A 23,180-nucleotide genomic window follows, 5' to 3' on the forward strand; every position below is an offset into this window, starting at 1 on the left:
CCAGTATCTCTGACATGATGGAGCCAACCTTCTTAAGCCAAACTTATATTCTGTTTAAGCCACTGTTATTTTGGCCTTTTACACAGCAGCTAAACCCATATCCTAACGTATAAATCCTTTAAAAAAAAAAAAAGCACTTAGTTTAAGTTTATTAATAACTGAAAATCTGAAAAGTATGTTAGAAGAAAACCATCAATTTGTTTCCTGGAGGCCTGGTTAAGTAAAGTACTGTTTTTAATTAATAACACTTAGGATCAAACTAGAAAGATGGAACACATTTCATCAAGAGAACTAAAAAGTCAGATACCTGATGCAAGCTTTACTCACCTTTTGGATTTCTAAATGAGAGTCAGAGTCATCCAAGAACTCTAGGGGTGGAGAGCATTTGTCAATGATGGTCCTTCGGTCCCCAAGGGGCTCCTCACTGGGTTTCTCCTGAGGGTCTATAACTACTCTCCTGTCATAGAAGCTGCTCCTCTCTGGCACTGTCTTCTCCTCCTCCACGCTGATCTCTGGGGTTGAGTCTTTCTCCTTCTGAGCAGCGGTGACTGTGACACTCCTGGCTGCTCCTTCTGCAGTCTTGGCTGGTCCTTCACTCCTGGCTGGTCCTGCTCCACGGCTGGGACGCTCTGCTGTGCTTGGTTTTGCCCGAGTGGCAGCCTCTCCCTTCCTTTTTGGCATCGATTTCCCCAGAATGCCCTGGATAGCCTTCAGGTAGATCATTGTGGAGCCCTGGTCTCGAAGTCTATCCCTCTTCCTTTTCTGGACCTTGTTAGGTTCCTCAATTGTATCATTCTGACCCTCAGCTTCAGCTGCAAATTCAGAGTTTGTGGAGTTATGAGAACTATCTTTGGAATCAACCTGGAAAAAAAAAAAAACAGAATTGAAAGGGCTGTTCCAAGGGCACTTTCGTACATGAAGCATTTGGCAAATTATAAATCAGTGGTGGTTCTACCAGTCAAAGGGAAAGTGACTGTGGCTAAGGCAAAGGTTCTCTCCAGGTGGTGAAATGGCACTATAAGAGGGGCTGATTGCTGCCATTTCTTAGCATTCACCTTCTCATGCTCAGCAGATGATATATATCCTCTCACTGCAGCGGGAGGGGAGGAGCTGAAATGAACACTCTCATTAAACCAGACTGCAAGATCCTGGAAGGCAAGGACTACACTTCAGGCAAAACAGCAGCTCAAGCTCTTCCCACTGGAAAGGGCCCTAGAAACCAGCTAGCCCAATCCCATATCTAAGGGTAAAGGAAACCTGAGGACCCAGTGAGGGGAAGGGCTAGCCCCAGGAACTCCAATCCCCTAGTCCTGAGTGCAGTGTTTTTCCCACCATACCCAAAGCCTCCTGAAAGTTATCTGCAAACACTTCCCCTCAAATAATCAACTTCGTTTTGGAAAATACCTCAGTTTCTCAGTGACTGCACCAGGGTCAATCAAGATAGACTGCTCCCAACAACAAACCTCCTCCAAGATGGAAGTGAAGCCTCAGCCCCCTCTTGCACCCAGTCACTCCAGGACTCCACACAGAAAAAGCTAGACTTTTTGTTTGCCAGACTATTTTGATGTGAAATTCTAATCCAGTCTAATCCCTGCCAGGTGTAAGAACACTCCACAAATGTCCTCCTAAGGCCATTCCATAAGCAGTAAATCATTATCCCATTTGCACTCCTAAGTCATTTCTATTAAATTCCTCTCAAAAGTAAATACAGACCAGGCACAGTGGCTCATGCCTGTAATCCAGCACTTTGGGAAGCTGAGGCAGGTGGACTGCTTGAACCCAGGTGGTCGAGACAAGCCTGGCCAACATGGGGAAACTCCATCTCTATAAAAACACGCGGGGCGCGGTGGTGGCTCATGCCTGTAATCCCAACACTTTGGGAGGCCGAGGCAGGAAGATCACTTAGGCTCAGGAGTTCAAGACCAGCTTGGGCAAGGTGACAAAACTCTGTCTCTACTAAAAATTATAAAAATTAGCTGGGCCATGGTGGCACATGCCTGTGATCCCAGCTACATGGGAGGCTAAGGCACAAAAATCACTTGAACCTGGGAGGCAGAGGTTTCAGTGAGCCATGACGGCACTACTGCACTCCAGCCTGGGCAACAGAGACCCTATCTCAAAAAAAAAAAAAAAAAAAAGGCAAAACTGCTTTATATGTATATATTTGCAAACAAGTCTAAAAAGCTAAACTGTTTATAATGGATCTCTTTGGGGAATGCAGGGAAGTAGAAAGAGACTCAGGCTCGGCTGGGAGCAGTGGCTCACACCTATAATCCCAGCACTTTGGGAGGCCAAGGCAAGTGGATCACCTAACATCAGGAGTTCGAGACCAGCCTGGCCAACATGGCAAAACCCTGTCTCTACTAAAAATACAAAAATTAGCCAGGCGTGGTGGCGGGCACCTGTAATCCCACCTACTCAGGAGGCTGAGGCAAAGAATCACTTGAAATCAGAAGGCAGAGGTTGCAGTGAGGCAAGATCATGCCACTGCCCTCCAGCCCGGGCAACAAGAGCAAAACTCCGTCTCAAAAAGAAAAAAAAAAAGCAAAATTTAAAAAAAATTACAAAAATTAGCCAGGCGTGGTGGCACATGCCTATACTCCCAGCTACTCGAGAGGCTGAGGCAGGAGAATCACTTGAACCCAGGAGGCGGAGGTTGCAGTAAGCCAAGATCACGCCACTGCACTCCAGCCTGGGTGACAGAATGAGACTCTGTCTCAAACAAACAAACAAACAAAAAGGCTTAGACGCTTATATTATAAGCTTCGTGTATCATCTGAAATTTTTTTTCCGAAGAGCACATCATATTTTTTTTTAATCATTATCCTGAATCAAAGGCCAAAGGAAAATAAAACTTAAAAGAATCATAAACCTAGCCGGGCGCGGTGGCTAACGTCTGTAATCCCAGCACTTTGGGAGGCCGAGGCGGGCCGATCGAGACCATCCTGGCTAACACGGTGAAACACCGTCTCTACTGAAAATACAAAAAATTAGCCGTGCGTGGTGGCGGGCGCCTGTAGTCCCAGCTACTCAGGAGGCTGAGGCAGGAGAATGTCGTGAACCCGGGAGGCGGAGCTTGCAGTGAGCCGAGATCGTGCCACTGCACTCCAGCCTGGGCGACAGAGTAAGACTCCGTCTCCAAAAAGAAAAAAAAAGAATCATAAACCTTTAGAAATCTATACTTGTTAATACAGACATCCATTTTCCTGAAAGTACTCAAACTGTTGGCAGCTGCTAACTTCACGAAGATGAATAGGAAAGGTGGTGTTTGCTATCATTTTGAACCTCTCTGGACTTACTAAATTTTCTTACTTTCTGAATTTTCTAACATGTGTCTACAGAGATTATTTGTTAAAGGAGGTTACGGGTCATTTTTGTCTTTTTTTTTTTTTTTTTGAGACAGTGGTGCGATCTCAGCTCACTGCAACCTCCGTCCCCTAGTTTTAACAGATTCTCCTGCCTCAGCCTCCCAAGTACCTGGGATTACAGGAATGTGCGATCACACCTGGCTAATTTTTGTATTTTTAGTAGAGACGGGGTTTCACCATGTTGGCCAGGCTGGTCTTGAACTCCTGACCTCAGGTGATCCACCCGCCTCAGCCTCCCAAAGTGCTGGGATTACAGGTGTGAGCCACCGTGCCCAGCCTGTTTTCTTTATATCTTTTTATATTTAAGGAATTCGTGTGTATATATATATATTTTTTTTTTTTTTTTTTTTTTTTGAGGTGAAACCTCACTCTGTTGCCCAGGCTGGAGTGCGTGGTGCAACCTCGGCTCACTGCAACCTCCGCCTCTGAGGTTCAAGCGATTGTTGTGCTTTAGCCTCCCTCCCAAGTAGCTGGGATTACAGGCATCTGCCACCATACCTGGCTAATTTTTTTGGTATTTTTAGTAGAGTTGGGGTTTCACCATGTTGGCCTAACCTCAAGTGATCTGCCCGCCTTGGCCTCCCAAAGTGCTGGGATTACAGGCATGAGCCACCGTGCCTGGCCTCTAATACTAATAATAAATTTGATGACTCCCAGGGCCTGCCCTGTGAGACACAGCCCCAACTTCCCAGCCCACTTCTCTAGTGCCCTCTTCTGCCTGCCACCAACCACCTGCCACCCTTGGCCCATCACACCCTCTTACACGTTTGCTAGCACATCTTATCTCCTCTGCTTGCGATGTCCTTGCCTCCATCCCATTTTGTGTTCCCACCTGTCTGTTAAGGCCCCATCTCCACTTTGACTGCTTCTCCACCTCTGCCCTCTGCTCCTGCTGAAGGCAGGTATACAACACAGAGGGTGAGATCTGCAGCAAACTGAAGAGTATCTGCACCCTCAGATGGGCAGCTGCTCCTCACCTCTAACTGGTGCCATTTGGGAGTAGAGAATCAGAGTTAGAGATTCTGTTTTTTTTTCAAGTAAAACCAGAAATATTGAATCTAGTGCATTTTTCAACCATTAAGCAAGCACTTCCTAAGCACTTACTCTGTGCCAGCAGGCACGGTTCTGGACCTGTGGGTTTAGCGTTCAATTAAAAAAAAAAAAAAAAAGGCTGGGTATGGTGGCTCATGCCTGCAATTCCAGCACTTTGGGAGGCCAAGGCAGGAGGATCATTTGAGCCTAGGAGTTCAAGACCAGCCTGGGCAACATAGCAAGACCCCATCTGTACAAGAAAAATACAAAACTTAGCTGGGTGCGGTGACCCACGCCTGTAGTCCCAGCTACTCCAGGAGCTGAGACAGAAGGATTGCTTGAGTCTGGAAGGTCAAGGTCACAGTAAGCCGAGATTGTGCCACTGCACTCCAGCCTGTGGAGATGCTCCAACCCTTTGGAGATGCTTGCTGTCTCAAAAAAAAAATAATAATAACACACAAGAACGTCTGCCTCCTGGAACTCACATTCTAGCTGGTAAGGGAAGGGAAAACCAGGAGAAAGGTAAGACAAGTGAACTACGTATGTTAGAGAGTGGTAAGTGCCAAGGAGAAAAACGAAATAAGAAAAGGGGACATAAAGTGGGGAGGCGACATCATTCAATTCTTCAGTTCAAGGTTAGGGACTTAGACTGGAGTCATAAATTCTATTTTTTGAGACAGTGTCACTCTGTCGCCCAGGCTGGAGTGCAGTGGCGCCATCTCGGCTCACTTACAACCTCCGCCTCTCAGGTTCGAGCGATTCTCCTGCCTCAGCCTCCTGAGTAGTTCGGATTACAGGCATGTGCCACCACGCCCAGCTAAATTTTGTATTTTTGGTAGAGACGAGGTTTCTCCATGTTGGCCAAGCTGGTTTTGAACTCCCAGCCTCAAGTGATCCGCCCACCTGAGCCTCCCAAAGTGCTGGGATTACAGGCATGAGCCACCGCACCCAGCCTGGAGTCATAAATTCTTAATGTGAATTGTCCCAAAATATAAATACTGTAAGGACCTAGCAGGCTACATCCAGTCCACAGACCAGCAGTTTTGCCATCTCTGGTTGTGAAGACCAAGACTGGAGTTGGGGGAGAAAAAAAAATTAGGAGTATAATAATATAACTTATGTTTTCATACAGATTTACAATTTACACAAGTGCTACAGCCGTCATCCTTCTTTACAGAAAGTGAAACTGCTACATGGCTTGTAAGTGGCAGAACCGGGATTCAAACTCAAGTTCTCCCTAACATCCTGGAAGCCAAGGGAAAGGAGTAATGAAATATGAAAGTGAGAAACACTGTTGGCTGGGCATGGTGGCTCCTACCTATAATCTCAGAACTTTGGGAGGCTGAGGCAGGCAGATCGCTCGAGCCCACAAGCTCAACACCAGCCTAGGCAACATGGCAAAAAAAGCCATCTCTACAAAAAATACAGAAAAATTAGCTGGGCATGGTGGTGCATGCCTGTAGTCCCAGCTACTTGGGAGGCTAAGGAAGGAAGATCACCTGAGCCGGGAGGTCAAGGATGCAGTGAGCCAACTGCACCACTGCACTTCAGCCTGGGTGACAGACAGGAAAGGAGGGAGGGGGACGGGGAGGGGGAGTGGGAAGTGGGAAGGAGGAAGGGGGAAGGGGGAAGGGGGAAAAAGAGAGAGAAAGTGAGAAACACTCTCCTAGGCCAGAGGACCTAAGATGGATCAATGTCACCGAGGATGAGTTTCAGCAGGTGATAGCTGGCTCTAAAGGTAAGAAGTAGGTAGACCATGGGCAGAAGGTAAGAGACAAACCACCTGACTTCATAAAGGAGAGCGTTTGTTCTTCCTGGAAGCACTGCTTGGTGAACTGTGCATCTCCACAGGAAAGAAGGAAAGATAAGTGGAGATGTTGCTCCAGCCCTATTACCAGTAGCCTGAAGGATTTCAACAGCTCCTCACCAGCTCCCTGTCTTCTCCCTCCTACCCTTTCTCTGCAGCGTGCCAGAGGAGCTCTAAAACGCAAACCCCACCACTTCAGCCTTGGCTTAGAACCCTTCCAGGGCTCCACATTTGCCTACAGAATAATCCCCACTCCTGAGCTCATCAGGAACCCTTCACAGACTGGCCCCAGCCTTCTTGTCTAGCCTCATCTCCTGCCTTCCTCCAAACACCCAAGTGTCCAGGGAATGCAGAAGAGCATGGATGAGAGAAGGGAGGGCCAGCAGTGCCCCAAGCACTCCAGACAAGCAGCATTTCCTGACATTTTGGGCACGTATTGCTCCCTCTGCCCGAAATGTCCTGTCCTCCTCCTTGTCCATCAGTAAGACTCAGGTCTCAGGTGTCACCTCTTCTGTGAGGACCTTCCTGATGGTCAGTTGCTCATTCCCCTGACCCTTGGGTACTCCAAACCCATCCCTGTTACAGCACTCCACTCACTGCCCTGTGGTGAGTGACTTCAGTCTGTGAAGCATGGCCTGATTGTCCTTGGCACCAACAGCCCCAAGCCTGGTGTTCCACGTGAGCACTAGACATGTACCAAGTGGAGATGCAGGAAAGCGGATGTGCAAAAGCTCTATCACTCGAGAGCCTCGATACCCAGTGCTTTACTGTGCCTGAGCTAACTCACCCTGCAGAGAGTTCCTCAAGGGAGGGACCTTGGCAACTTCGTCTTGCCACCCCTACATCTGATGCCAGGCTGGGACAGAGCAGGTGCTCCCAGAGGCAGTAGTGCAAAGAACACTGGCTTTGAAGTTGGACTGATCTGATATTACCCCACAGCTTGGCCACTTACCAGCTGCATGGCCTTGGTCAGCTTATTTAACCTTTCTGAATCTCATCTGCCCAGTGCCTACACAGAGTAGGTGCTTAAATATTTGTTACTTGATATGAAGATATTTACTAACGGATATGTAGAGATAATACCACCTACTTCACGACACTTTCGGGATTATGTGACAGTCTATAGATCAAACATCAAGAATCATAGTTGATCAAGCCTTATCATACATGCTCAAATTTTCCCTTCCACTCTTCCTACTCTAAATTGAATGTAGACATTTAGATGTCATAGTAAAAATAATCTTTACTACATGAAGGTGCTCGTCACACAGTTAATCTCCTCTGTGAAGCGTAAATGAAGATCATCAGCTAACATAAAACATCTCCAACTGTCCTGGAGGTAAGAAGAGAACGATGCGAGGTCAGCCAGCAGGGACCTCTACCGATTCTAAAATGACCAGTCTAACACCTTCCCCTCAGAATATTCTGTGACCTGGCACAGAGAAAGACGTGTTAAAGGCTGGTGGGAGAAGGGAACAAAGTCAACTGTGTAACCCTCAAAGTTTACAGAGCAAGGCCAGGCACAGTAGCTCATGCCTGTAATCCCAGCACTTTGGGAGGCCAAGGTGGGAAGATTGCCTGACCCCAGGAGATTGAGACCAACCTGGTCAACATAGGGAGACTTTACAAAACATAAAAAATTACCCAGGCAGGCCAGGCACGGTGGCTCACGCCTGTAATCCCAGCACTTTGGGAGGCCTAGGCAGGCGGATCACAAGGTCAGGAGATCGAGACCATCCTGGCTAACATGGTGAAACCCCGTCTCTACTAAAAATACAAAAAAATTAGCCGGGCATGGCGGCGTGCACCTGTAGTCCCAGCTGCTGGGGAGGTTGAGGCAGGAGAATGGCGTGAACCCGGGAGGCGGAGCTTGCAGTGAGCCGAGATTGCAGCACTGCAGTGAGCTGAGATTGCACCATTGCACTCCAGCCTGGGTGACAGAGCAAGACTCTGTCTCAAAAAAAAATTAGCCAGGCAGGTTGGCACACGCCTGTAGTTCCACCTACAGGCTGAGGCAGGAGGATCGCTTGAGCCCAGGAGGTTGACATGCAGTGAGCTATGATCATGCCAGTGCACTCCAACCTGGGTGACAGAGTAAGACCCTGTCTCAAAGAAAAAAAAAAAAGTTTACAGAGCAGACACAGGAGAGTGGTGAGAGGACTCTAGAAGTACCTGAGGATGAACATGCCATTTTTGTGAGTACCCCTCGGCTGTGCTTGCTAAAGGACTTAGGACCAGGACAGATAAGTTCACAGATGACTGCAGAGCAAGGGAGGAAGAGGTACAGATGAAGGTGGAAGGTAAGAGATGTTTTGTAATTCATCAAGATGAGTCAAGTACCGTACACTTGGTTTTTAAACTGACAAACATATACTCCAGGAAGAGACCTCAGCAGTCCTAGAGATGGACAATCAGGGTAATATAAAAATCCTCGCTCGACAAAAGTGATCTTTCTACAATGCAATTTCCTTTTCTGTGTAGAGCCCTGTATAAATTCTCTAAATGCTTAGAAGACAATCCAGCTGGCACAGTGGCTCATACCTCTAATCCCAGCACTTTGGGAGGACAAGGCAAGAGGACAGCTTGAGCCCAGGAGTTTGAGACCAGCCTGGGAGACATAGTGAGATCTTCATCTCTACAAAAAAAAAATTTTTTTTTTTTTTTTTTTTTTGAGACTGAGTCTCACTCTGTCACCCAGGCTGGAGTGCAGTGGCTTGATCTCGGTTCACTGCAAGCTCTGCCTCCCGGGTTCATGCCATTCTCCTGCCTCAGCCTCCCGAGTGGCTGGGACTACAGGCGCCCGCCACCACACCCGGCTAACTTTTTGTATTTTTAGTAGAGAAAGGGTTTCACCGTGTTAGCCAGGGTGGTCTCGATCTCCTGACCTCGTAATCTGCCCACCTCGGCCTCCCAAAGTGCTGGGATTACAGGCGTGAGCCACCGCACCCAGCCCAAAAAAAAAAATTTTTAATCTGCAGGGTGTGGTGGCATATGCCCATATTCTCACCTATTTAAGAAGATTGCTTGACCCCAGGAGTTTAAGGCTACAGTGAGCCATGATTGTGCCACTGCACTCCAGCCTGGGAAATCGTTTCAAAAAAATAAAATTTTTTTTTAAAAAAAGAATACAATTGGCCGGGCATGGTGGCTCACACCTGTAATCCCAGCACTTTGGGAGGCTGAGAAAGGCAGATCACTTGCGGTCAGGAGTTAGAGAACAGCCTGGCCAACAAGGCGAAACCCCATCTCCACTAAAAATACAAAGATTAGCTGGGCATGGTAGCGCTACTTGGGAGTCCTAGCTACTTGGGAGGCTGAGGCAGGAGAATTGAACCCGGAAGGTGGAGGTTGCAGTGAGCAGAGATCGTGCCACTGCAGTCTATCTTGGGTGACAGTAAGAATCTGTCTCAAAAAAAAAATACAATTCTAAGGGAATTGTCCCTTAGAATAAAATCCATTGTCCTTCGGATAAAATCCAAATTCCCTTGGCTACTAAAACCTTGCTGCAATCCGCCCCCTACCTCATTCTCCAGCCTCCATTCTGGGCTCACTACTCCATCATACCACATTGTGGGCAGTCATATGACCACCCGCCCCTCCAGCCCTCCCACCACACTGCTCCCTAGAAGCTCATCACTCCCAGACCCAACAGTGCATGGCGCACAATAACCCTCAAGCGCTTATACTGAAACCATTAAATTGGGTTCTTGCAAAACAAGGCCCCTTTAGCCTTAATGAGAGAAAGGTGGGTCCATCCTACAATTAGACCCACCCAGATTAGAGACCACACCCTCAAACCCGAGTTCCAGGTCTTTAGGACAGCCAGGGATTCAGCACACCTGAAAGACTATGTAAAATAAATTTCCTGCCTATCCCGGTACCAGGTTTCACTCTATCTATAAATTGTCGGTGAAGCTAAATTTAATCACCTGGCATTATTTTATGCTGTACCCAAGTCTACTGAAATTGTATCAAGGATTAATGGCAAGATTAACTTGTATGAGCAAAGTCCCATACTTACCTGATTTGAGACAAATTCAGCATTCCTACACTAGAGACAGGGCTTTTCAACTCACCGTTATTTGTGAACTTAAAAAGAAAAAATCCACCTGCCCACACAAGAGTTCAGACAGTGAGGTCCACATTGAAAAAACCAGGGGCACTTAGCCTACGAGTCCCCAACACAAAGTCAAATACAGCCTCCTTTCTCAGCTACACAAAAGAAACCACCAAGGCTAGGCTTAAAAACAAACACATATTCCTTAGGGCCTGTTTTAATTGCTTTTGTAAAGTAATTTTCTCTAGAGGCAGCCCGTCTCATCCCAAATAAGACTGTTTCTCCACTCCTCCACAGGCAGAACTTCTCACTTCTTAAGACTCAGAGCTTCAAAACCTAGGATGCAAACTCTAAGGGGAAAGTGATTTGTTTTGTTAGTAAAGAATCCCAAACACCTAGAATATTGCCTGGCACAAACTAAACCCTCAACACATACTTGTTCAAAGCCTTGACTGAGTAGATGAGCGAAATGTATCTTCTCCGTGAAGCACTTCTTGGTCTGCTCAAAGTACTTATGAAACCCTCTTGCGTGTTTCCATTAGGGAACTAACAATTTAACCTCCAAAAAAAAGAAAAACTAGCACCACCAAGCAAAACCCCAACATGCTGGAAACTATGACTTTGGAGAAAAGCTACACCAAGAACCACAATTCTTGGTTCTGTGATTCAGAGTGGTTCAAAGTACAAGGGCACACAATTCTTTAAACTGACAACTAAAATAAATACATTCTTCTCTTGAGCACATAATCCACCTTCTACTGCAGTGATTCTCCAACGGGGTTGCACGTTTACAATAACCGGGGGAGCACTGAAAAATCTGGAAGCCCAGACCACACCTCAGCCCAATAAATCAGTTTCTCTGGTGTAGAAGGCAGGCCCAAGTATTTTAAAGCTTTGCAAGTAGTTCCAAAGTGCTGCCGAGTTTGAAAATTACCTCTCTGCTTAACTTCAGGCCACGCGCCTAGAAGACTGCTAGGTCTTCGAGTTTGGGTGGAGCGGACTTCTAAGAAGACTCTCCAGACCTTCAAGGATGTAATGTTTTATAGTCTCCTTCCACCAAAATTCCCATCCCCAACCTCTCAAGACATGTGGAAGGGGCTTCACCGATTGCAAAGCGTGGCAGCCACCTACCTTAAGGCTGCAGGCTTCCTCCTCTAGAGAAGCCATTTCTTCCAAAGAGGCGTTGGCAGGACGCAGAGGGGATCCCCCTGAAGACAGGAACCCCCGAGTGTTCCGAATCAGGCAGCCTTTGGAGGCGGCCCCGCCCACACCAGGGCCCAAGAAATGGGGGGAGGAGGAGGAGGAGTTATTTCTGCGGCGGGATGAGCCCCAGGATAACCTCTGCGAGCAAGCCACATCGTCCTCCTTCTGGGCTTTCAGGCGCTTGGGGCTGCTGGGCCCTCCAGAACGCGACGCAGACCTCTGAGCTGGCCGGCTGGAGGGGGCCACATCACAGGGCTCCCGGAGGCAGCTGCGCTTGCGGGGACACCCTTCCGACGTGCTGCTCCAGTTGTGCTTGACCTTGCCCCGCTCGGACGCCATGGGCACCTGCAAGGTACAGGGGGCCTGGATTCCAACACCACCCTTCCTGGCGGCCCCACCTCAGATTCCCGCCACCCCGGGCCCAGGAGGAGGGCAAGACATAAGGGCAGAGCCAGGGGCTAGCCTCACTGACCTTTCCCTCTTCTTTCCACTGCCCATCACAGTTCTCAAGGTTTCAGAGATGCCAAACCGTGTCGGAGAAGTCAAAGCGATCCAAAATTTACTAAAGGCTGCCGTTGGTTTCCAAGCCCACAACGTGCTTCTGAGATCAGGAAGCCTTCACTTTGCCCAGCGCTACTTCGGAGATGCCTAAGCGCTTCCGGGGCTACAAAGCGCTTTGATCAGTTTGCAATATAAAGCCCTTCAGAACTGTCAAAGCGCTTCAGAAAACCATATGGCGCTTCAAGATCCACACATGGCTGCCGGACCCGCAGCCCTGGGGCCCGGCGCTTAGCCCGTAGGCCAGGGCCAGACCCGGGCGCCGAAGCACGCCCCGCACCTGCGGCCCGACCAGATCCGGGCCGGAAGGGGCCCGAGCGGCCCCTCGGGAGCTGGCAGCGCCCCCGACCGCCAACTCAGGACGCCCCCCGCCGGCTGCCGCCGCTGTCCCGCTGGACAGCCCGCCGCCTGCCCCAGCCCTACAGCCCCGCCTGGCCTGGCCTCCGCCCAAACTGCGACCACTCCGGCCTCCGTGGCGCCCGCCCTCCGGAACCAGCCCTGCGGCCCGCAGGCCGGAGAACGGCAGGGGCGGGGCCTGCGCCAAATGGAAGGCGCCCATTGCTCGACCCGGCAAGGGGCGGGACTCCGAGCAAGACGGAGCCCGCCTCAAAGCCAAGCCGCTTGGAGTCGGGACGGTACGCCTTAGGAAGCTCGTCCATTGGTCAGAAGCCAGATGGGGCGGAGCCACTCACGTGGGCTTGAACAGCGGGAAGCGGAGGCCAGCCAGATGTGCAGGCAGGCGGTGTCCGCTGACGCGCCTCGCTTAACGCTGTTCCCCTCAGTGCCGGCCCCTGTGCCTGAAGCTTTCAGACCTGGATTTCTCATCGAGCCAAAGCAAACCGTGTGCTGAGCATTATCACCCCACTTTATAAAGCAGAAAACTGTGGCTCAGAGAGACTAAGTACACACCCAGAAAGGGGAAGAATTAGAATTAGAAGCCACCAAAAAAAAAAAAAAAGACTACACAAAAATGTGGACTATCCGCCTGGTGAAAAATATTAAAGACGGCTGGGCGCGGTGGCTCATGACTGCAATCTCAGCACTTTGGAAGACCGAGGCGGGAGGATGGCTTGATCTCGGGAGTTCGAGACCAGCCTAGCCAACATGGTGCGACCCCCATCTCTACAAAAAATAAAATTAGCTGGGCGTGGTGCCAGCTACTCAGGCTGAGGTAGGAGGATCACTTGAGGCCGGGAGGTCGAGGCTGCAGTGAGCTGTGATCCCGCCACTGCACTCCAGCCTGGAGGACAGAGCAAGACCCTGTCTCAAAAAAGAAAAAAAAAAAAAGAAAAGAAAATCAAAGACAAGGTACAAATTTAGAAAAATACTCGAAACATACGACAAAGGGCTGATATTCGATGTAGCAATTCTCCCAAAATAATAAAATAACTTAGTATTAAGACTGGCAAAGGAGGCCAGGTCCAGTGGCACGCATCTGTAATCCCAGCACTTTGGGAGGCCGAGGCGGGTGGATCTCTTGAGGCCAAGAGTTCGAGACCAGCGTGGGCAACATGGTGAAATCCTGTCTCTAGTGAAACACAAAAATTAGCCTGGTGTGGTGGTGGGCGCCTGTAGTCCCAGCTACTCAGGAGGCTGAGGTGGGAGGATCCCTTGAGCCTGGGAAGTCGAGGGTCCAGTGAGCCAAGATTACTGCCACTGCACTCCAGCCAGGGAGACAAAGTGAGACCCCTGTCTCAGGGAAAAAGAAAAAAAAAAGGCAAAGGAAGCAATGAACAAAAACAAATTATGAAACGCTCTTAAACATAAGAAAGATGGCTCCACCTCAGCCGTTAAAAAAGTACATATAAGGCCAGGTATGGTGGCTCACGCCTGTAATCCCAGCACTTTGGGAGGCCAAGGCAGGCAGATCACGAGGTCAGGAGATCGAGACCATCCTGGCTGATACGGTGAAACCCCGCCTCTACTAAAAATACAAAAATTAGCCAGGCATGGTGGCAGGCACCTGTAGTACCAGCTACTCGGGAGGCTGAGGCAGGAGAATGGTGTGAACCCGGGAGGCGGAGCTTGCAGTGAGCGGAGATTGCGCCACCGCACTCCAGCCTGGGCGACAGACTCCGTCTCTAAAAAAAATAATAAATAAATTAAATTAAATTAAAAAGTACATATAAAATTATAATTTTCCACTCGTTAGATTGGCAATAATCAAAAAACAAGGTAAGGGGCCGGGTGCGGTGGCTCACGCCTGTAATCCCAGCACCTTGGGAGGCCGAGGTGGGCGGATCATGAGGTCAGGAGATCGAGACCATCCTGGCTAACACGGTGAAACCCCGTCTCTACTAAAAATAAAAAATAAAAAAAAATTAGCCGGGCATGGTGGCAGATGCCTGTAGTCCCAGCTACTCAGGAGGCTGAGGCAGGAGAATGGCGTGAACCCGGGAGGCAGAGCTTGCAGTGAACTGAGATCACGCTACTGCACTCCAGCCTGGGCAACAGAGCAAGACTCCGGCTCAAAAAAAAAAAAGCAAGATAATATACCTTGTGGCTGAGGATGTGAGGAAATGCACTCCCATACATCCCTGATGAACGTGTTAATTGATACAGTCTCCTTGGAAGGTGGCATTGTCTGTAGTAGCTGGAATGAAAACAAAACCTCAATCTCTATCAGTAGGAGCTGGTTATATACATTAAGGAATATCCATACAATGGAATGTAAGGCAAAAAGAATGAAGTGATCTAAACTTACTGTTGAGGAGCAATGGCCAAGAAAGACATGAAAAAACAAAGGACCTAGAAAAGCATGAACAAAATACGCGTGTGGCTAAATAGAGAGGAGTGGCATACAAAGGTAAATGTGGCTTGCTTTTTTCAAATGCCTGAGGGTAACCACTTTGTGTGTTCATTTCTAACAGCTTTAAGATATAATTTATATACCATAAAGTTCACTCATTTAAAGTGTATGAGCAGCAGGCGTGGTGGCTCATGCCTGTAATCTCAGCAATTTGGGAGGCTGAGGTGGGCAAATCACAAGGTCAGGAGTTCAAGACCAGCCTCACCAATATGGTGAAACCCCATCTCTACTAAAAAGAAATACAAAAATTAGTAGGGCATGGTGGCATGCACCTGTAATCCCAGCTATTTGGGAGGCTGAGGCAGTAGAATCGCTTGAATCTGGAAGGCAGAAGTTGCAATGAGCCAAGATCGTGCCATTGCACTCCAGCCTAGGCGACAGAGGGAGACTCTGTCTCAAAACAAAAAAGAAGAAAGAAAAAAGGTATATGACCAGCTGGCCTGGTGGCTCACTTCTGTAATTTCAGCAAGACTGTAATCTAGTTTGTCTTGATAGATTTGCCTATTCTGACAAAATTAAAAATGGAATCATACAATATGTGACTTGCTTTTGCTTACCATGATCTCAAGGTTCATCCATGTTGTAATATGTGTCAGTATGTTTGAAATGTTTGTTCCCCGGTGCCATAAAGAAATAGCACTTGAACATAAATAATTTTCTCAGCAAGGCCGTTTTTATACTTTCTGCAGAAACGGTACACTCACCAGCAGTTTTGCCACGAGTACACTGAACAAAGGAGACAGGGTCATTTATAACCTGATGTATCCACCCTACCGCTGTGTCCAGTTTCCATTGGCTGAAACGGGACTTCACATTCTGTATTTGTCTTGATTGGCTAGCAACTTAGAATTTTTTGAAAGAGGCAAAAGCAGAGGAGAACAAAGGAAGGAGGAAGTAACTTGTGGAATGCTGAGAAAGGTAAAAACACTTTCAAATAAGGAAGAGGAACAGGCTATGACTTAATGCTTGCTTGGACCAGTATAACCATGCCAGGGCAAATATTTAGGCTAAATTGTGGGAGCTAAGAACATAAAGTACATTGATTTATTATGGCTAGCAGGTATTTAAGAATGTTAGGTCTTTGAATAAATTTTGCTTCTAAGAGAAGTCTATTTATTCCTAATTAGATGGGGAGGAAAGTCTTTGCTTCATAAGTACTTAATTCTTTTCTATGGCTGAATATTCCATTGCATGAATAGACCACATTTCATGTATCCACTTATCAGTTGATGGATATTTGGGTTGTTTCTATTTGTTGGCTGTTATAAACGTTGGTGTGCAGGCTTTTGTGTGGATATGTTTTCATTTCTCTTGGGTAGATACCTAGGGGAAGAATTGCTAGGTCATATGGAAATTCTTACCTTTTGAGGAAGTGCCAAACTGTTTTCCAAAGTGCTCACCATTTTCAATTCCCACCAACAGTGTGTGTGGGCTCCAATTTCTCCACATCATGGCCAACACTTGTTTTTGTCTTTTTGATTACAACTATCCTAGTGAATGTGAAGTGGCATCTCATAGAGGTTTTGATTTGCATTTCCCTGATGACTAAATTGAGCATCACCTCTGTTTTCCATCACCTCTGGAAGGATACTCCAACCTAGTGACAGTGGTTGCCTTTGGGAACAAGAAACTGAAGACTAAGATCCCATTGAGAAAAAGCCTGCCTTCTCACCATGGAAACTTTGTGCTGTTTAGATTTTTAAATCCTCTATTAACCTAAAAAAAAATAATTCAGGGCTTCCCTATGGGGGATCCATGAAAAGACATCATGGTGCCCGTGAAGGTCTGGAATTCATGTACTCAGAATGCATATGTATGTATGTCTGTATGTAGCAAAGGTCTAGAGCTTTCATCCAAGTCCCAAGGGGATTCACTGACTTCTCCAAAAATATATGAAATCCTAGTCTAGAAATGTTAAGTATGTCTGGATAACTACGAACCTATTGATGTCAGCCCTCTATTGCTCAAACAGCCCTGGAAACACCTGCTTATAATTGTAAAGTGTTCGCAACAGGCCAGGTCCCATTTGGGGCACAAAATGCACATTCACCTTGAATCCTCACAGACACTGGAGCTGAAGACAGGGCTGTCTGTATAGATCACTGTCTACCTGGACTGGGACCCAGCTCAGCTATATCACACATCAAGCCAAAGCTGTCCTTACTGGGGAGCTGCCAAATGCTTTCACCAGGCAGGACCCATCTGACAACAACCCTACAAGATGGGTACTTTTTCTTTTTCCCATCGTACAGATGAGGAAACAGAGCCTCAGAGTAACTTCCTAACTGGGCCCAAGATCATGCAGCTATTAACAGTCAACAGTAAGAGCCAGGATCGTAGCTCTTGGCTACCCGATCTCAAGGATGCAGAGTGCCTTCTCTAAACAAATTCTTTCAGACACAAAACTGATTACAAGTTGTCTGCTGACTTTACAAATATATTTTTATTATATAAAAAGAAATTACTATAGAATTACTTTAAATAGGATATTTCTCCCAGTGAATTTAAAATAGCATCTGTTTCACAAAAAGATCTGCAACATGACTTTTCAGATATATACACACTGAATAATCATTAGGTACATGGCAGAAATACACATTTAATACCTTATTTATTTTACAAAACAGGACAAGTGCATTTTCCAAGTGCTTCTATAACCAGTCTCATCTGTTCCTCCCAACAGCCCAGGGATGAAGAACAAGCAGGTGTTATTTTACTTACAAAGAAACTGAGGTCCCAAAAATTAAATGATTGACTTAATTAGCAGCAGAATCAGACATGAAATGGATTCTCCTGATTCTTCATCATCTAGTCATAAATAACACATATTCTCGGCCGGGTGCAGTGGCTCAAGCCTGTAATCCCAACACTTTGATAGGCCAAGGCAGGCAGATCACAAGGTCAGTAGTTCAAGACCAGCCTGGCCAGTATGGTGAAACCCCGTCTCTACTAAAAATACAAAAATTAGCCAGGCGTAGTGGCAGGTGCCTATAGTCCCATCTACTCAGGAGGCTGAGGCAGGAGAATCGCTTGAACCTGAGAGGCAGAGCTTGCAGTGAGCCGAGATCGTGCCACTGCACTCCAGCCTGGGTGACAAAGTGAGACTCTGTCTCAAAAAACAAACAAACACATATTCTCAAAATAAAAGCTCCATTAAAAAATACTAACATTAGTGGGATGGGAAGATAAAGGTACCAGGCAGTGACTGAATAATTATGTGAATTGCAAGATTTCCAATACAGGCAGTGGAAAGCCTGCAGAGCTCTTCGCTAGGTGTCTGGCATTTGTAGAACCTGAGACCCAGAGAGATGAGTCAAGAACTGCACTGAGACACAAGTTGAAAGTCTTCCAGGCCAGGCACAGTGGCTCCCAACTGTAATTCCAGCACTTTGGGAGTCTGAGGTGGGAGGATTGCTTGAGCCCAGGACTTCAAGACCAGCCTGGGCAACAAAGCGAGACCCCATCTCTACAAAAAAATTAAAAACTAAAAAAAAATCTTTCAGAGCATGCAAGCTTGCAGGCTGTCAGCAAATACAACCCAGAGATCTTAGCTCTGGAAAATGCTATGGCATTGCAGAACTGCCAGTGGTGGGGGAACAAAAGCTGCTGAGGTAATGGAATCTGCTGGGGTGGTTATCATCACATACTCCCCGGAACCACAAAATCAGCCACATCCTGGGCCCGTGTGCAGGGTTTCTGCTTCAGTCTCCTCTGATCCCCTGCTCTGACTAACAAAGCCCAGAAAGGAAGAGACTTCATGGATTTTTGTGTCTCTAAAAGCTGAGGGCCTTTCTATCCCAACTCATTCCAGTGAAATGAAGTTTCCCTCCCACCCAGGACAGCCGATGTTTTGTTGTGTGTTTCCTGGCAGATCTTGGATTCTGCCTCAGACCTTTTTCTTGATCTGATGGTCATCTTTCCAACTGAGGACAAGGGTCCTCAGCTGTGTTCCGGTCATCAGGGGCCAAAGAGCTCAATGCTGTCCAGTTTCTCCTCTTTGTAGAGCAGAATATTCTCCATCAGTTTCCTTTTGGCCTCATTGATGTCAATTTGCCATGAAGTCTCTGTAACTGATGTTCAACAGAAAGCAAACAAGAGCGACTTGAATGAAAGTTACTATTATTATAATTCTTAGATTCACTTAAATCAGGTTTCTGAATCAGGCCCTGAGTGTAATGAGCATTTCTTTTTTTTTTTTTTCTTTTTTTTTTTAATCGAGACAGGGTCTCACTCTGTTGCCCAGGCTGGAGTGCAGTGACACAATTTCAGCTCAAGGCAACCTTGACCTCACAGGTTCAGGTGATCCTCCCACCTCAGCCTCCTGAGTAGCAGGGACTACAAGTGTGCACAACCACACCTGGCTATTTTTTTTTTTTTTTTTTTTTGAGATGGAGTCTCACTCTGTTGCTCAGGCTGGGCGACACACACAGTTAATTTTTTTGTGTTTTAGTAGAGAAGGGATTTCACCGTGTTGCCCAGACTAGTCTTGAACTCCTGAGCTCAGGCAATCCACCCGCCTCAGCCTCCCGAAGTGCTAGGATTACAGACAGGCGTGAGCCACCACGCCGGGCCCATGAGCCACGGCACTCAACCTATTTATTTATTTCTTTATTTATTTATTATTTTTTGAGATGGAGTCTCACTCTGTTGCCCAGGCTGGAGTGCAGTGGCTCAATCTCGGCTCACTGCAACCTCTGCCTCCTGGGTTCAAGCAATTCTCCTGACTTAGTATCCTGAGTAGCTGGGATTATAGGCGCCCACCACCACGCCCAACTAATTTTTTGTATTTTTAGTAGAGACGGGGTTTCACCATCTTAGCCAGGATGGTCTCGATCTCCTGACCTCGTGATCCGCCCGCCTCAGCCTCCCAAAGTGTTAGGATTACAGGCGTGAGGCACCAGGCCTGGCCTTTTTTTTTTCTCTGTATTTTTAGTAGAGACGGGGTTTCACGACGTTGGCCAGGCTAATCTCAAACTACTGACCTCAAGTGATCCACCCGCCTTGGCCTTCCAAAGTGCTGGGATTACAGGTGTGAGTCACCATGCCTGGCTGGCCACACCTGGCTAATTTTTGCATCTTTCGTAGAGACAGGTTTTCACCATGTTGCCCCGGCTGATCTTTAAACTCCTGGGCTCAAGCAATCAGCCCACCTTGTCCTCCCGAAGTACTAGGATTACAGGTATGAGCCACTGCACCCGGCTGTAATGAGCATTTTCATCTCCTCTGCCTTTGCAGGAAGCCCTGCAACCTACCCTGACCTTCCAGAAAGGAGAGGGTTTCCCTGCTCCTCTTAATGATGTTGAGGGGTGGGAGGGTGGAGTGAAAAAAATGCTCACATCCTGTCTTTCTTCTTCCTCTCCCCTCCCCATGGCAGGAGGAGTAAAAGAGAAACAGGAGTGGTCAGAGCCTGGGACATTCATTGAACCATGTTTACTAAGGGACAGGGACACTGCATTGAAAGGGCCTTCCTGGTCGGGTGCGGTGGCTCATACCTATAATCCCAGCACTTTGGGAGGCCGAGGTGGGCGGATCACCTGAGGTCAGGAGTTCAAGACCAGCCTGACCAACACAGAGAAACCCTGTCTCTACTAAAAATACAAAATTAGCCAGGCATGGTGGCACATGCCTGTAATCCCGGCTACTCGGGAGGCTGAGGAGGAGAATCGCTTGAACCCGGGAGGCGGAGGTTGCCATGAGCCAAGATCACGCCATTATACTCCAGTCTGGGCAACAAGAGTGAAACTCCGTCTCAAAAAAAAAAAAAAAAAATGAGGGGCCTTCCTAATTTTTTATTTCAGAAAGAAACTTGGTATCCTTGGACCTGAGTGGCAGGAATGGAAGGTATCTTTTTTTTTCCCCTGAGACAGAGTCTTCCTCTGTCACCCAAGCCGGAGTGCAGTGGTGCAATCTCAGCTCACTGCAACCTCCACCTCCCGGGTTCAAGCAATTCTCCTGCCTTAGCCTCCCAAGTAGCTGGGACTACAGGTGCCTGCCACCACACCCAGCTAATTTTTGTATTTTTAGTAGAGAGACGGGGGGTTTTACCATATTGGCCAGACTGGTCTTGAACTCCTGAACTCATGATCTGCCCGCCTCAGCCTCCCAAAGTGTTGGGATTACAGGCGTGAGCCACTGCGCCAGAAAGTATCTTCTTTATTTTATTTTTTTTTTTTTGAGACGGAGTCTCACTCTGTCACTCAGGGCTGGAGTGAAATGGCACGACCTCGGCTCACTGCAACCTCCACCTCCTGGGTTCAAGTGATTCTCGTGCCTCAGCCTCCCAAGTAGTTGGGACTACAGGCACACGCCACCACGCCTAGCTAATTTTTTATTTTTAGTAGAGAGGGTTTCACCAAGTTGGCCAAGCTGGTCTTGAACTCCTGACCTCAGGTGATCTGCCCACCCCAGCCTCCGGAAGTGCTCGGATTACAGGTGTGAGCCACCGCACCCAGCCTGGAAGATATCTTTAGAAGTGACTGGTGAGGATGGTGTTTGTGTTGAGAGGAGAGACAGACAGCAACAGACCACATGGGGCCGTGAGGACTTTGAACGAGGGATGACATGCATTGTGTTTTTTGTTTTGTTTTGTTTTTTGTTTTTTTGAGACGGAGTCTCGTTCTGTCGCCCAGGCTGGAGTGCAGTGGCGCAATCTTGGCTCACTGCAACCTCTGCCTCCCGGGTTCAAGCAATTCTCTTGCCTCAGCCTCCCAAGTAGCTGGGATTACAGGCACGCGCCACCATGCTGAGCTAATTTTTTTGTATTTTTAGTAGAGACGGGGTTTCGCCATGTTGGCCAGGCTGGTCTCGACCTCCTGACCTCAGGTGATCCACCCGCCTCAGCCTCCCAAAGTGCTGGGATTACAGGCGTGAGCCACCTCGCGTGGCCGGCATTGTGTTTTTAAAATCTACTCTGGCTGGCTCCTGGAGAAGGACCTGGTGAGGGAGGAGCCAGGATGGAGGAGGACTAAGGGAAGCTATGCAGTCCCCTGAGGACAGGAGCTCAGACAAAGGGAGAATCCAGAGAAGTAGATGGAGGTGAGAGAGATTTTGGAGGCAAATGGACAGGACTGGGTGATTAACCAGACACAGTCCAGGGCAGGGAGAGGGAGGTGTCAAGGATGCCTCCCAGGTTTCTCTGTGAAAAACTGGCTGGTTGGTGAATGACTGAATAACCAAATGAAGGAGTGAATGAGGGCAACAGAAAGAAAAAATGATGGGCTGAAGTTGGGGACACACACATGAGCATCCAAATGCACTCTGACCTCTGGCTTACCATCCTGGGGAGGCTCCGGGCCAACACAGGCCTCAGAGGAGGAGTCGGCCTCCCTTCCCACGATGACCCGCAGTCTTCCTTCCCCATTCTCTGTGGGGAGAAGTGGGGTGGCAGCCCCCGCCCAGGGTGCCACACTCACGGAGGAGGAGGCATCAAGGCTGGAATTGTCAACGTCGTCTGTTTCCTCTGGGGTGTTGGAAGAAGAGCCTGTACCCTCAGAAAGCCCACTCCAAGGGAGCAACATCTCCCGACCTCGGAGCCACTCTTCCACAGCAGCCACAGAGCCACGCACCTTTGGGAGAAGAGGGAGAAGGGAGCTCATCAGGAATTCTCTCTGAAATAGAAATGCTAACATCTGGCCTCCCAACAGAGAGGGGGCGGGGAGCAGACTGAAGAACCTAATGCTGGTTGCTTTGTCTGAAAAAATCACACCCTTCCTTTGAAAAGACCTGTGGTTGCCCACCAACTGCCCTGTCATAGATGAGACGGCATGACCCAACATGGGCAGATCATAGTACCCCACTTCTCTGGCCATAGGAATTTGGGCATGTGATCGAAGCTGGCCAATCAGAATCCTTCCCTGAAACTTTTCCACCTAGAGCTTATTGGGGAAAGACCTCCAGCCTTTCCTTTCTAGTGGTAGAACCAGACGCCCCATTATACCCAGAAAACCCATTTACAGTAGGGGAAAATGAAACCTCAACACAGAGTAAAGCAGAGGCAAGCAACGGAGAGAGAGCCACAGACACACAGACACAATGGCTGTACCTTTGGTGTTTGAGATCCTGGGTCTAACTTCCCTGAAAGCAGAGCAATGCCTGTCCTCTCTGTTGTTTGGTTAAATGAGACACTAAGTTCATTCATTCGCTAATTCACTCATTCATATTCTTCCCCTCTCCCTATGTCTGTGTGTGTATGCATGCATGTGTGTGTGTGTAAGAGTTTAAGTTCCTAACACTTTCAATCAAAAAAGCACAAATAATATAGATGTTGCCCTGGAAGGTTTTTCTGGTTAAGGAGGTTAGGAAAATTAGAGGGAAGCAAGGAAGGAATGTTTCTTCTTCACACACACA

At 47.9% G+C, this 23,180-nt stretch overlaps 2 protein-coding genes and 1 long non-coding RNA gene across 6 annotated transcripts in view; 1 reads left to right on the forward strand and 2 right to left on the reverse strand.

The window, feature by feature from the left end:
• The window catches only part of TATDN2 (TatD DNase domain containing 2), a 31,977-nt gene extending 20,171 nt beyond the window's left edge, over window positions 1–11,806 (reverse strand). For all 3 annotated transcript variants that reach the window (XR_008501556.2, XM_054481348.2, XM_054481349.2), the window contains exons 1-2: window positions 11,396–11,806; window positions 328–861 (exon numbers count right to left, since the gene is read on the reverse strand). Coding sequence is in view for 2 of the 3 variants with exons in the window: in XM_054481348.2 (XP_054337323.1) it covers window positions 328–861; window positions 11,396–11,806 (945 nt within the window). In the remaining variant the exon portion in view is untranslated. The remainder of the gene's footprint in view (window positions 1–327; window positions 862–11,395) is intronic.
• On the forward strand, window positions 11,614–13,570 carry LOC134739168 (uncharacterized). Its single transcript, XR_010125701.1, has 2 exons — window positions 11,614–11,819; window positions 11,971–13,570. It is a non-coding gene; the product is annotated as an uncharacterized LOC134739168 (long non-coding RNA).
• Window positions 13,571–17,258: 3,688 nt separating this feature from the next.
• Window positions 17,259–23,180, reverse strand: part of IRAK2 (interleukin 1 receptor associated kinase 2) — an 80,483-nt gene continuing 74,561 nt past the window's right edge. For both annotated transcript variants that reach the window (XM_054481361.2, XM_054481360.2), the window contains 2 exons: window positions 22,108–22,399; window positions 17,259–18,904 (listed from right to left, as the gene is read on the reverse strand). In XM_054481361.2, the coding sequence (XP_054337336.1) occupies window positions 18,792–18,904; window positions 22,108–22,399 (405 nt within the window). In that variant the 3' untranslated portion in view covers window positions 17,259–18,791. The remainder of the gene's footprint in view (window positions 18,905–22,107; window positions 22,400–23,180) is intronic.

The sequence above is a fragment of the Pongo pygmaeus genome, chromosome 2, assembly GCF_028885625.2.
Source record: "Pongo pygmaeus isolate AG05252 chromosome 2, NHGRI_mPonPyg2-v2.0_pri, whole genome shotgun sequence".
Taxonomy (NCBI): Eukaryota; Metazoa; Chordata; class Mammalia; order Primates; family Hominidae; genus Pongo; species Pongo pygmaeus.